General features: G+C 31.9%; 2 protein-coding genes across 6 annotated transcripts in view; both read right to left on the reverse strand.

Moving 5' to 3' along the window:
- LOC146158113 (glutamate--cysteine ligase catalytic subunit-like) overlaps positions 1–14,688 on the reverse strand; it is a 46,566-nt gene that overhangs the window by 19,586 nt on the left and 12,292 nt on the right. The window lies entirely within an intron of this gene.
- Positions 6,332–13,811, reverse strand: LOC146158115 (uncharacterized). Of its 5 annotated transcripts, XM_083383737.1 has the most exons (18): positions 13,729–13,811; positions 13,474–13,542; positions 13,286–13,411; positions 13,028–13,219; positions 12,770–12,961; positions 12,512–12,703; positions 12,362–12,445; positions 12,087–12,237; positions 11,813–11,992; positions 11,598–11,711; positions 11,368–11,496; positions 11,177–11,302; positions 11,028–11,096; positions 10,872–10,937; positions 10,685–10,804; positions 8,796–10,597; positions 7,516–8,618; positions 6,332–7,365 (listed from the first exon to the last, which is right to left on the reverse strand). In XM_083383737.1, the coding sequence occupies exons 2-18, from the start codon at positions 13,502–13,504 to the stop codon at positions 6,547–6,549; spliced, it is 5,496 nt and encodes a 1,831-aa protein (XP_083239863.1). In that variant the 5' UTR covers positions 13,505–13,542; positions 13,729–13,811; the 3' UTR covers positions 6,332–6,546. The 5 variants fall into 5 exon arrangements, with proteins under 5 accessions (XP_083239863.1, XP_083239860.1, XP_083239862.1 ...); XM_083383734.1 differs by having other exon boundaries at positions 7,516–10,597; XM_083383738.1 differs by lacking the exon at positions 7,516–8,618 and having other exon boundaries at positions 7,229–7,365; positions 10,437–10,597.

Here is a 14,688-nt window from a genome sequence, read left to right on the forward strand (position 1 = left end):
AACTTTAGTTGTTTGGTAATTTAACTTGAAGATGACGGATTTTATTATTGTTTTTCAGGTATATTAAAATCTATGTTATTCGAAAACCTTTCTTGAATTTAATGGATTTCATTCACCCCTTCACTTGTGTCGTAGCGGGTCCAACAGGTTGTGGGAAAACACAATTTGTAAAGCGTGTTATCGAAGAAGAATTGATTAAACCCAAGCCACAAAATATAGTATGGTTCTATTCTGAGTGGCAGGACTCCTACAAACAAATGAAAAACGTTAACTTTGTTAATGGATTTTCGTTGGATATTGATTCAATGGAGAATAGTTTGTTGATTTTAGATGATATGATGGGTTCGTGTGACAAACGTGTTTCCAATCTTTTTACGAAAGGGTCACATCACCGAAACAATAGTATTTTTTATATAGTTCAAAATGTTTTCGATAAATCCAAAGAACATCGAACTATTAGCCTAAATGCACATTACCTTATTGTTTTCAAAAACCCAAGAGATTCGTCACAAATTACACACTTAGCCAAACAAGTGCTTCCCTCTCACGTAAGATCAATCCAGGAAGCATTTAGAGATGCTACATCGAAGCCACACGGTTATTTGATGTTTGATTTCAAGCAGTGTGTACCGGATGAACAACGTCTAAGGACAAATATATTTAAAGGACAACAGCAGTTTGTTTACATTCCAAAAAAACAAGTGTAAAATGTCACAAAAAATTAGACGTAATGCAGACACACTGAATTTTTTAGCCCGGGGAAAACCACATGTAATTAAGTCTGTTATAAAAACAGCCGACTCAGAGTTAATAAAGTGTATTTGTGAATGTGCACAAAACATACTACATGGAAACTTTCCTCTCTCGACAAAACAGAAAAAAAAACTTAATCGTTTTAAGAAAGATCTTCGTTTCATTTCCAAGAAAACTTCAAGTATCAAGAAAAAAAAGAAAATTATTCAAAAAGGTGGTTTCCTAGCTGCTCTTTTAGCGCCTCTTCTCGGAAGTATTATACCATCTATAGCTAAAAGTTTGCTCGGAAAATAATGGAACATGTTCAAAAGATGGCATTGGTAGACCCGAAGTTGTTGAATCAATTACAATCAAAGCCTGCTCCACAGCTTTCCATTAAAGAAATACAAATTTCCTCTTTAAATAAAGAAATGAGTGATATTGCAAATGATTCTTCTATTGATTCTTTTGCTAAAGTTAAACTCTACAATCAAGTTCTTTATCGTTATCGATTTTACCTAAATGAACAGGAAAATTCTCCGATTCCATTATCTACGATGAGTGTTGTTAACTACCCACCTTTAACTCAGAGTGATCCAATGGTTACTCCTACCCAAGAAAAAACACATATTCCATCAAAAATAACAAAAATAGCATCAGAGGATGTCAATGAGCCATGGAGTGAACAGATCATTAGTAGTTTACCGACAACAGCAAGAGTCAATGGAAAACTATTAGTTGATAGTATTAAATCCTCGTCGAATATAAAAGTTAATGAAAACGGCGAACTTGAAATTAAGGGTAAATCTATTCCAGGAAGTAGCATTCATGATCTAGTTCATGATTTTGTCAGAAGAAGAAAAATTGCACAAAAACCAAAAGGTTGGGAGAATTTCGGAAAAGCATTAAAAGCAGACCGAATTCCATCTAATCTTATTGGTAGTATAAAACACCGTGAGTGGATGTTCCCCTCCGCTGGAAGTATTGTTTCAAAAGCACGAACATGGAACGAGATATGAGTGAAGTGTATTATAACCCAAGAAAAATTGGAAGTTTTGGAGGAGTAAATAGACTAACTGCAAACTCGAATTTCTCTCGTTCGAGTGTAAGTGAATGGCTGTCGTCGCAGGATGCCTATACGCCTCACAAACCGATTCGGAAAAAATTTGAACGACGTCGTGTTGTTGTTGGTGGAATTGATCACCAATGGCAGAGTGATTTAGTGGATATGTCTAAATTTGCTCGCTTTAACGATGGAGTTAAATTTCTAGTTACTTGTATTGATGTATTTTCTAAATTTGCATGGGTTCTTCCAATTAAAAATAAAACTGGAGAAAGTATCATAAATGCTTTTAAAACTATTTTATCTTTAAGTAAACGAAAACCAATTAAACTACAAACCGATCAAGGATCTGAATTTACAAACCGTAAATTTCAAACTTGGTTGAAGAAACAAAACATATTGTTTTTCATACATATACATCGGAAACAAAGGCTCAAATAGTTGAACGTTTTAATCGTACTCTCAAAACACGTATGTGGCGATATTTTACACGTTTTTCAACCAATCGTTATATTGATGTTTTACAAAATATTGTTTTTTCCTACAACAACTCTTTTCATAGGAGTATCGAAAGACCTCCTGCGTTAGTTAACCATGGTAATGAGAAAGCTGTATGGAATTCGCTTTACAAAGGAGATAGGTTTCCCAGTAAACCACCAAAATTTAAGATCGGTGACAGTGTAAGAATTGTTGTTGCTCGTGGTATATTCAAAAAAGGATACACCAAAAACTGGTCAACAGAGATATTTTTTGTTGAAAAGGTTCTCAAAACAAATCCACATGTTTATATCATCAAAGACTATGGAGGTGAAAAAATTTCAGGAACATTTTACGAAGACGAACTTCAAAAAGTAGTAAAGAAAAACGATGTATATGAAATCGAGCGGGTGGTTAGAAAAAGCAGAAAAAAAGGGAAACTTAAATTTCTTATAAAATGGAAGGGATACCCTAAAAAATTCAATTCATGGATATCACCAGAAGATCTCAAAGAGTTCTCAAGTTAAACTATGTGGAAAAATCAATTGTGGGTTTGGTTTGGAAAAAAATATCCTAGTAGTGAAATAATATTTTTTTGTCAAATAGTTATTGTGACTTGTGTTGTTTTAGCTAGTATTATTAATTTGAGTTTGTCGGATTCCAATAGAAATTTGTGGATAAGTCTCTTATCAAGCTCTTTTGGTTATATACTTCCTTCGCCGTCGTTGAATAAAGAATATGTTTCATATCACGCTTCCGTCAAACAGCTCATTGAAATATTATCCAAAAAATACGTTAACCAGTTACGTAACGAAACTCCCAAGAACAATAACTCTTAATGGATTATGGGAGGTTGGTTTGATTGAATTTCAAGCCCCACACTCCTGGTTTACTGTTATGGATAAAGAGGTTTTTCTCTCTCGTACTTCAATATCAAATGGTGAGGAGGAAAAATTATTCCTCCCAGGTGGACACTACGAAAATGAAACGGAATTCATGGAATACCTTAATAAGCTGATTGAAGACGCAGACTTACAAATATTAACTAACTCTCCAGAAATCTTTGATTCAAGGGTTCGTCTTCGTTTTAAGTTTAATTCTCTTACGCGAAAAACTGAGTTAAAGGTTTCACCAGATGGTAGTCGTGTAAATTTATCTGTTAAACTTGCTTCAATGTTAGGTTTTCAACAAACAACTTTTGATGGAGGAAGGCGATATAGTGGGGATGTAGCAACAGATATTCGCCGTGGAGTTAATGAATTGTATGTTTATTCGGATATTATTGAACCACGTATCGTGGGCGATTGTGAAGTCCCATTATTCGAGACCATTCCAATTACTACGAAACGTGGTGAAATGCATTACCATCGTTTTCCTTTTCCAATATATCATCGTCTTCAACGAAACTCATTTTCTTCTATCGAAATACTTATAAGAGATGTGTTTGGCAATGTCATACCATTTGTTTCGGGGCTTGTTACCGTTACCCTTAAGTTTCGAAAACGACAACGTCTCTTCGATTTAGCATGAAGCAACCCTACTGTTGTCAACAGGATGTTAAAGAGTATGAAAAATATTATCTTTCACAAGTAGGGAGTGGTTTTCCAATTTATTCTGGGGGATTGCAAAGAGGGTATGGTTTAGGGTCTATTTTTTCAACAATTGGGCGTTCTATTTTACCGATAATTCGTTCTGGTGCAAAATCAGTTGGAAAACAAGTTTTAAAATCTGGAATTGATTTTGCTTCCGATGTAATGCAAGGACAAAATCCTAGAAACTCTGCTATAAAAAGAACACGAGAGTTAACCAACTCATTCTTTTCTCAAAAGAAACGAAAAGGTTCACATCCGCCAGGCGAACCTGCTGTAAAGAAAAGAAAAAAGAATAAACGAAAAAATAAAAAAACAAAAAAATCTGATATATTCCAATAATGTCGATTACTGAATTGTTTGTTCTATTTTTGAGGATAGTTAACTGGTTGAGCTACCGTATTTGTTTCTGATTGGTGTTTTTATTTTTTGCATTGATTGAGAAGACATATATAAGACAACACAAGTCAAATATTATTATTGGCTCACTTAATCATGGCACTTAAAGACGATCGCTCCTGTCATTGTCTAATGGAGGAGTTGGATCTGTTTGCAGTTAAACCAACTCAAATTAGCGTGGAAGACTCATATTCTGTCGAGTATTTACCGATTTCAACGTTGACTGATAGTGGAACGATTGAATTCGATTTAGCTGGAACTAGTGATTACCTTGATCTCTCTAGTGTTCAATTGTACTGTTGTGCACGTGTTGTGAATGCCGACGGGACAGAGTTAGCAGAAGATGCAGTTGTAGCACCAGTTAACTATTGGCTTCATTCCTTATGGAGTCAAGTTGATGTATCGTTTAACAACAAAATGATAACTGCTTCAAACAATACTTACCCATACCGAGCTTACCTGGAAGCATTACTTAACTTTGGTAGCGATGCGAAAAAGACTCACCTTACGTCTGCATTGTGGAAAAAGGACGTTGCTGAACAGTATGATACACTTACGAATGCCAATCAAGGTTTTCGTGATAGAAAATTTTTGGCTCGTAACAGTCGAATAGTTGAGATGCTGGGAAAGATTCACTTTGACATGGGTTTTCAACCTCGCTATTTAATCGATGGAGTGGACGTTAAGGTACGACTTTCAAGAAGTAAAGATACATTTTCTCTTATGTCTGCAAACAATGGAGAATTCAAAGTCAATCTTAAAAGTGTAGCCTTATTTGCACGCAAGATAAGACCTTCTCCACCTGTTCTAATGGGCCACTTGAAAGCCCTTGAACGTGGAACAGTTAAATATCCTATTTCTCGTGTGGATGTAAAAGTTTTTTCGATTCCTAGTGGTGATCTTACTGTAGTGAAAAATATTATTTCTGGTCAAATCCCTAAACGAGTTATTATTGGTTTAGTAGACAACGCTGCTTTTAATGGTCAATTGGATAAAAATCCTTTTTATTTTAAAAATTATAACCTAAATTTTCTCGCTCTCTACCAAGACGGAAAACAAATTCCTTCCAAAGCTTATCAACCTAACTTTTCTCGTCAAAACACAGCTCGTTCTTATTTTGCGTTGTTTTTAGCAACAGGAAATTTTTTTCGAAATGGTGGACACAATTTATCAAAGTCAGAATTTATTGATGGATGTACATTGTATGCCTTTGATTTAACTCCAAATTCTTGTGATTCTTCTCACACTGATTTGATTAGACACGGAACTATTCGTTTAGAGTGTAAGTTTGGAACTGCTCTTCCAAATTCTGTTAATATTGTGGTGTTTACTGAATTTGACTCTTTATTAGAAATTGATAGGTCAAGGAGTGTTTCATTTGATTTTAACTCATAAATATGAATAGTATTGAAATTCGTAATGTTATTCAAAATGATCCAATAGCAAATCAGACATTTCGTGGTGTTTTTGCAAGTGATGAACTACGAAGACTGAACACTTATTCAATTAAAAAAAGCAAAACTTCTCAATCGTATGTAATTAATTTGGATTCGTCCGAAAAACATGGAAGTCACTGGGTGGCGGTCTATTTCAATTCTAATGGAGAGTGTGATTACTTTGACTCATTCGGTTGTTATCCAATTGGAAATGATATATCACGTTTTGTTTCGCGATCATCCTACATTTTTCGTTACAACACAAAAACTTTACAAGAGTTAACGTCAACATTCTGTGGATTCTATAGTTGTTTTTTTATTTTAGTTCGTAGTCGTGGTATTGCTATGCCAGACATTGTAAATATTTTTAATTCTGATTTGGAAGCCAATGATGAGTTTGTGTATAACTATGTAACCGAATCGTTTCTGTAAAAACTAATCAGATTAAAATAATATGGATGAACAATTTGGTCATTTTTTTTGTTACACTTCAATGATTTGGGGAATCTCCCTTTCAGTCAGCTGCTAACGCCTCACATAATTGTAAATTTAGTTTAAAATAACATCAACATTCCATATACTCTTCCTAAGATTGAATAACTTGAAAAGAACCTTAAAACATACAAACAACCATATTCATTTTATAAATTCTTTTAATCTGTGATTCTTTATGTAAGAAGTAAACAAAAAAACAACAACATAAAATAAGACATTTCCCATCAATGTCATCACAATTACATGTTTTCACTGTTTTCTTTTTTCTGGTTATAAAGCGATTTAGTAATACATAACAAAACAGTTTCATTAAAAATTCACAATTACTACAGAAGTACAACAAAGTATATGCTTTTTAAATATCTAATGGGCTTGAGTTTATACCATCAGAATGAATTTTTCGTTTAGGATAAAAATAATTCAAGCCTTGTCGAAATTGTTGATAGCTATATATCTTTTGATTTACGTAACGAAATCCACGATTTTCTCCACAAACATTTATTTTTTCTGATAGAACCTTAAAATAATCGTCAATGCAATATTTGTTTTGCTTCTTAATCAATCCTTTTGATGTTTGTTTAGTTTTTTCACCATGGCAAAAGTATGTTTTTGAGTTCAGAGCTACAATGGCTTTGCCAGAATACTCTACTTTAAACAAACCAGGGGTCCGACTTTCATGTTTAAAATGTGTAAGACAGCATGCACGAGAAGCATTAAAGGGGAGATTAGCAGTTTTGGTAGCGACAAATTCATTAAAATGCAATGGGCAAGCAATAGAAGGAAACCATGTGTCATATTCACCATAAAATTCTGCACGTTTTTCAGGAATAATTACATTATCCAAATTTTTGTCAGAAAGTGCAAAATATAATGAATCAGTGTCCATTTGAACAAGTTCAAAGTTTTGCGGCGAAATATATTTGTTAAGACAATCATAGTAAAACCTTAGCATACGAAGTTTAGCGAGCTGTAAAATCATTGAACCTATCTGTATAGGAACATTGTGTACGATTGAACGTTTTCTACTGTGTACTTCATACACGTTGTCACTCAATTGTGTAGCATTGCGAAAATGTTTGGAGTTCATAGCTTTGGTGGTTTTTTCCTCACTTAAAAAAGTAACATTTTCCTGTTTTTCTTTATTAAGCAATGTCCTTCCGTATGCAGAGTTACCCTGAAAAAACAAATTAAAGATTTTCATTAATATTAGTAGTAATTTCCCTTATAGTATTGAGTTACAAATCTATTTAACAAAAAAAAAAAAACAAAAAAAAAAAAAAAAACTAAGTAATATCAAACAACTAATACTTTTTTGAGGTTTTACCTGTAATTTCCATAAATCTGCTAATATTTGGGAGTCTGGATGAAGATCACCTTTCCGTCGCTCAGTCGTTACTTTATCACAAAATGTTTTGAAACATTGTTTGGGTTCATAGAGTATAACTTTGTGAACAAATGTGACCACCAATCCATTTGTCATATACCATGCAAGAAGAGGGGAAGCTAAGAGGATTTTATCACCCTTATAACTGCTTATAAGATATCGAGTGGGATAGGATAATAGATCATTATCAATTGCATATTGCTTCATGTTATCTCCAATATCATCACGTGAAATGGCTGCATTCTTAAAAATTGGGGGGAACTCTTTAAATTTATCTCTTAGACCAGGTGGGACAAAAATATCCACCAAAGCAAAACCAAACAACTCTCCATTTTGGAACCCACGAAGAATATTTTCTTGTGTGAGTGGTTTTGGGGGCTGAAGTGATGTCAATAGATAGTGTGACACAAATCTGATGGCAAGTGGATCAGTCTTACATTGAAAAGCCCAAGTACATTCACGCATTTCAATAAGAGTATAACCAAAACTTCGAATATAGGCTGCAATATCTTTGTCTTTTTCCCTAACTTTTTCAAAGTCACGATCCTTAAAGGTTTTCGTGATATTACATTTAGGACAGCAATGAAAAAAGCAACCCAAAAACGAAAGTACAATTTTTTGATCTGCTATATACCCATCTACTTTAATATTACGAGAACCAATTTGCTTTTCTCCACCATTAAATTGATGTTGAATGTATGATATATCATTTTGCATTGCATAAAATGTCATCCACTGTAAAGCAAGATATCCAGTTGTTTGTGACCTTTCAAATTTAAACTTATCATTTTCTTTTCGCTCGAGAAGAATGTAATTTCCAGTTGGCATATCACCCATTAAAGCTGACAAATAAAGGGAATTTGCATCATACCCTATAACACTTTGACATGTTTTTGCAGTAGCACCATAGACATCTCCCCGTATAACAGATTCCCCTGCTGCATGCCAACGTGTAAAAACAATTGATGGACCTCCAACAATTTGGTCGCGAAACAATTTATTAATGTGAGCATGCTTGTTTGGAAACAAAGAGAAATAGATATCTGGTGGAACAAATTGAAACATAAGTCGTTGTGATAAACCAGGGGTTGACACCCCATCACACAAAAAATTGATGTTCAGTGAGTGATAGATTGAAATTAACTTAATAACAACCTGTTTAAGTGGTTCAACGTCATGTAGATTGTAAGCAATAAGATAATCCCTAAAAGTTTTCATACCTTGAGTTTTCCATAACTTACAGCATTCATCGTAGTCATCTTCTGAAATAGTTTCTTTTGTGAGACTGCTTCGAAATGCCTCTCTTGGTGGAAGACACCTGTCTTGTAATTTATCTAAATTGTCAACATATTCGTAAGGAAAAAATAGTTTTTGCTGTTCAGTGTTAAATGCAAGAAGCAAACTTCGAAGATTATATCCTGGTGATATAAAGTTACATAGATCTAAGAAACGAAATTTGGCTGTTTGAAGGCAAAGATAGGAATTCTGTTTCTTAATGCAAAAAAGAATCGGATCAAATTGTTGCAATAGTGGAATTAGCCATTTTAAACATAATGGAATGTCGTATCTTGATCCATTAAATGTTAACACTGGTATTGCCTTTATAAAAGCTGAAAATTTTGCTTTTAATTTAACCAAAGGGTGGTTTTTCATTTTGAAATCAGGTTCGTTAGATTTGGCTTCATCAATCTTGCAATTTAATTCGTCAAGTACATGACTATATTTGTCGAGCATCAAATTTTCAGATTTATTTTGAATTGCAAAAAAATAATGCAACATATTGCAAATTAATTGGTGAGAGTTTCCATTTGAAATTAGACACACAGGTTTATCAAAACCTGGAACATTTGATGTTATTGCAACACTTAAAAGTTGGTGACATTGTGTAAAAGTTGTTTTTCCTGTGTTTGTTGGAAGACTGCTGACATTTTTTGGAAAGAAAGCCTCAAAATCAAAAATAATGAAAAATGGATGATATTGCAATTGTTTGGCAATTAAAATTCCATTTTGCTCTAGCTCAAGGTATATATTAGGGTTAACTCGAAATATTTTTCCAGGAAAGGTTTGTTTGACACCGATTTCACATGATGATTCATGTTTTAGAACAAGATAAGGTTTTTTGAACATGTTGTTGCAAAATTGACATGCAAAGTTATGGGTGATGCTTTCAATAGATTGAACAAAACAAAAGTGATTCTCATATTGTACTACATCAAAAGATATAAAATTTGCATTTGATTTGGGAACATAAGATCTACGTTTTACTTTCCAAATAATTTCTTCGTTAACTTTTTCGACTGAGAACACAGTAATTCGAACTTTGAAAAACTGTTCAATATTTGAAATTTCATTAAAAGATACACCTGGAAATGAGTCTACATTTTGTTCAGGATAGTACTGAGAGAAGTATTCTAATGTTTTTTTTTCAAGATTAGCATCATCACACTTTAAACCTTTTGCCAAACATCTAAAAAGACAGAGGTTGTCATTAATCTGTTTCCTAGAGTGGTTTCTTGTAAAACCAAGGATACCTCTACGCTTCAAGAAAGAGGGTAAACAAATAACAGAACAACCGATTAAGGGAAACTCCTTTAGACGATAGGTAAAAAAAGTAACATTTGTGAGTTCTGTTAAATACCACTTTGTATCTTCACGGTGCAATGAAAGTTTAGCTAAAACATCACTATTTAGAACTGACTGCAATATATTTTTGAGATCTTCAAAACAACGAACAACAGGTGGCATCAAATAGAAAGTAAAATTGTTTGGGGATGCATGGAAATACTGGTTCACAAGTGACATTGTGTTACTCATAACAAAACCAAAACTTGTATTTATCTTGAAGCTGGATGGAGACATACCTTCTAGAATATCTTTTGTGATATCGTCAATAGATTTTTCAAGTGGTAATTGGTAGTTGAAAATTGACATCATGGTATTCAGTGATGTAGAAGTAGAAATACTATCCCAATGTTGTTGAACAATATCGGATCTGTTTTCTGGACATATAGGATTTGTAATTCTAAAAAAAAAAAAAAAAATTGAATAGTTATTTTTTCTTACAAAAAATTACATTTCTTAATGAAATAAATAATATAGTGATAATCACCTTTTCGATCTCTTTCTCTTTGGTGGCAAGTCACAAAATTTAGACGTAGAAGTTTCATCTTTGTCATTTGTATCCATTGGTGTATAGTTTGAACTGTGTGCCACTTCAGTTGGAATTGAACTACAAAATAGAATTATGTTAATTGAAAGGTACTATTTAATATAAATCATTTATCACCTAGACTTACGTTTGATTCTTCTTTGGTATTGTTGAGAAAAGTATATCACTATCTTCAGAAAATCTGTTTCGAACACTAAAACAAAACATATTTTTTAGAATAAAAAAAAAAAAAAAAAAAAAAAAAAAAAAAAATTATATTAAAGATTAATTAATATTGGTTTACCTAGTATCCAACAGTTTACGTTTTCTGTTTAACAATTTTATTCTTTGGTCACGACTCCGTCTAGGAATTCTGAATTCAAAAACAAATAAAAAAAAAACATTAAAATAGAATAGTGTAAGTGTAAACAATAAAAAATGACATATACTAACATTTTTTGAAGTTTTCTTGGTCTTTGAGTTACTTCATCAGGAACGTTTAATTTTTTTTTCAACCCTTGGCCTTTCTGAGGAGAGTTAAAATCAGAACTGTCACTGCTAATCATTCGATTCGAATTCCTAAAAACATATTATTAGGTAAAAAAAAAATCATGATGTGTGACTTACATAAAAAAATTGCTTACTTTTTTTTATGAAAAGGTTTTAAAAGTTTTTGAAAATCGCTCGAACTATCTGATGAGTCTGAATCTAAAATTTGATTACGTTTTTTGCTTGATATATTTTTTCTGTTGTCATCATTGTATTTGGAAATTCTAAATTCAGAGACACATAAAAAGACATCAAAATAGAATAATGTAAGAGTTTACAATAAAAAATGCATATATACACTGAAAAAAAAAACAAAAAAACTAACTTTTTCTTGTGAAAAGGTATTGCTGTATGTTTTTGAAAATCAATTGTGCTATCTGATGAATTTGAATCTATAATTTGATTACGTTTTCTTTTGTCATCACTTCGTTTAGAAATTCTAAATACAGAGACAAATAAAAAAAAACAACAAAAAAAAACAAAAAAACATTTAAATAGAATAATGTTTCGATAACTAAAAATAAAAAACGATAAGCTTACAGTTTTTTAGGTTTTGTTGGTTTTTCAATTTTATCCTGAACGATTAAATTTTCTTTCAACCCTTGGCCTTTTTGAGGAGATAAATCAGAGATGTTCATAGTTTCCTTAGAACAAAACCTTTTTCTCCGTTGTTCACAAGCTTTATCACTGTGCTGTCTTTTTCGGTACGCAGATGAAAAGCTATCATGAAAAAAAAAATCAATTTTAATTTGAGTTGTGAATAATTAAACCCAAAATAAAATTAATAATATATAAGAATACAAAATTGTCTTACCAGTAATTACAAAGTTTACACTGAAGCTTTGGGTGGTTTGAAATATGATGTTTCTGTAACATGGCTTTGCTCTCAAAATAACTTTTACAAAGTCTACATTTATTTTGATTTGTTTTGTCAATAATGAGATGAGTTTTGTCTTTGACTTTATCTGAAACATAAAAGCAAACAACTTTTTAACAGTTAAATCACAAATATCTCATTTATATATGTATGTTTATAAATATTCAAAAGCAAAGCTATAAAATCAATAGAACTATCCTAAATATAAACACCTGCAGGTATATTTTTCTTTTCTACATTTTTGGTTTTAAGTTCAGGTTTACTTTCCTTCTCTGCATTATTGGTTCCAATTTTAACTGAAATACAAAGCAAGAAAAACTCATAATAGATTAGTCACTAAGCCATTAAGTACATAAACACACCTGCAAAATCCAAAACTTGATCAATATTGTCTGGAAGTTCAACTTGGTCAGTGAGATCTATGATGAGAGGCATCTGTTTAGGTATAGTCTCCTTCTTTATATTTTTTGTTACAGGTTTAGATATACTCTCCTTTTCCACATTTTTCGTTTCAGGTTTAGTTTCCTTCTCTGCATTATTGGTTCCAATTTTAACTGAAATACAAAGCAAGAAAAAGTCATAATAGATTAGTCACTAAGTCATTACGTACATAAACACACCTGCAAAATCCAAAACTTGATCAATATTGTCTGGAAGTTCAACTTGGTCAGTGAGATCTATGATGAGAGGCATCTGTTTAGGTATAGTCTCCTTCTTTATATTTTTTGTTACAAGTTTAGATATACTCTCCTTCTCCACATTTTTCGTTTCAGGTTTAGTTTCCTTCTCTGCATTATTGGTTCCAATTTTAACTGAAATACAAAGCAAGAAAAACTCATAATAGATTAGTCACTAAGCCATTAAGTACATAAACACACCTGCAAAATCCAAAACTTGATCAATATTGTCTGGAAGTTCAACTTGGTCAGTGAGATCTATGATGAGAGGCATCTGTTTAGGTATAGTCTCCTTCTTAATATTTTTTGTTACAAGTTTAGATATACTCTCCTTCTCCACATTTTTCGTTTCAGGTTTAGTTTCCTTCTCTGCATTATTGGTTCCAATTTTAACTGAAATACAAAGCAAGAAAAACTCATAATAGATTAGTCACTAAGCCATTACGTACATAAACACACCTGCAAAATCCAAAACTTGATCAATATTTTTAGGAACTTTATCTTGCTTAGTAAAATCCAAAAGTGATAATGGTTTAGGGTCATAAAAGATTTCATTTTCCTGTGGTAATTGCTTTTCTGGAGTTTCTGATGGACAATAAATTTTAGTTTTTTTTTTTCACCTAAAAAATAGCGGTTACAAAACTAACCACAAATTTCCACCAAAAAGGGTTTATTCATTTCCTCAATAAACCATGATTGATGTACAAGATAGTCAGCTAAAAAACAAATACATAAATGTAAGAATCCTATCACAACGCATATAATTTAGCTTAGCATTCGGTAAGTGATTTTCCCTCACACCATATCACCTAACGTAATCTCTGAAAACTTCACACTATTCAGAAACAAACAAAAAACAAATACTTCTATTATATTTCAAATACAAATAAATAAATAAATACCGTTGTTTTGCAGTGACAAATCATCTTGTAAGCCTAAAATATATATTATAATATAACTAAATCTTGTTTCAAAAAAAAAAAAAGTCTAGATCTGGGCAGTAATCTTCACACTGTTTAAGTTTATTTTTTATCTGAGATTCAAATTACTTTATTATAACATATATTATAATGTAACTAAATCTTGTTTCAAAAAAAAAAAGTCTAGATCTCGGCAGTAATCTTCACACTGTTTAAGTTCATTTTTTATCTGAGATTTAAATTACTTTATTATATTCAATATTATAATTTCATTATTTTACTAGCAAATAACAGATCAATAAAGCAAACAAAATATGGATACTAATTTAAAAATAAAAATACATCTCTATTAACGTACCTTGCTCACAATTCATTCTTGCTAAGTTAAAATAACGAAAGGTATCACTTTCCTGTTTCCATTAAATTAAAAAGTAACGAAACTTATCTAAATAGTTTTTGCTTTCAATATGTCAATATACAAAAAAAACCTCATACATTTATAGAGATCCACAACTGTTTTCACTCACCATCTCTGTGGGAACGGAAGTTGGATACATGTGGCGCCGTTCTGACGGTTATCTATTGAATAATGACAGTCGCAAAAAAAAATCGTTGGTCATTTTACTCTGTCGCAAGATGGCATATTTAAGCCGTTACACATCAATTTAATACTAAAGAAAAATATCCCTGGGAACTATTTGAAAGACAATTTTCTATTAAAATGAATTGTTCAGATTTCTATAAAAACAATTTTAAATTGATTGTTTCTATTATGAGAAAATAATATATACTAAACAAATCTTCCCACAGCTTTTTTGCTTGCCTAGGCACGCCTAAAACAGATGCAGATTTCTATAAAAACAATTTTAAATTGTTTGTTTAAATTATGAGAAAATAATGTATACTAAACAAATTTTCCCACAGCATTTTTTGGCTTGCCCA

The sequence above is a fragment of the Ascidiella aspersa genome, chromosome 3 (genome assembly GCF_963924565.1).
Source record: "Ascidiella aspersa chromosome 3, kaAscAspe10.2, whole genome shotgun sequence".
NCBI lineage: Eukaryota > Metazoa > Chordata > Ascidiacea > Phlebobranchia > Ascidiidae > Ascidiella > Ascidiella aspersa.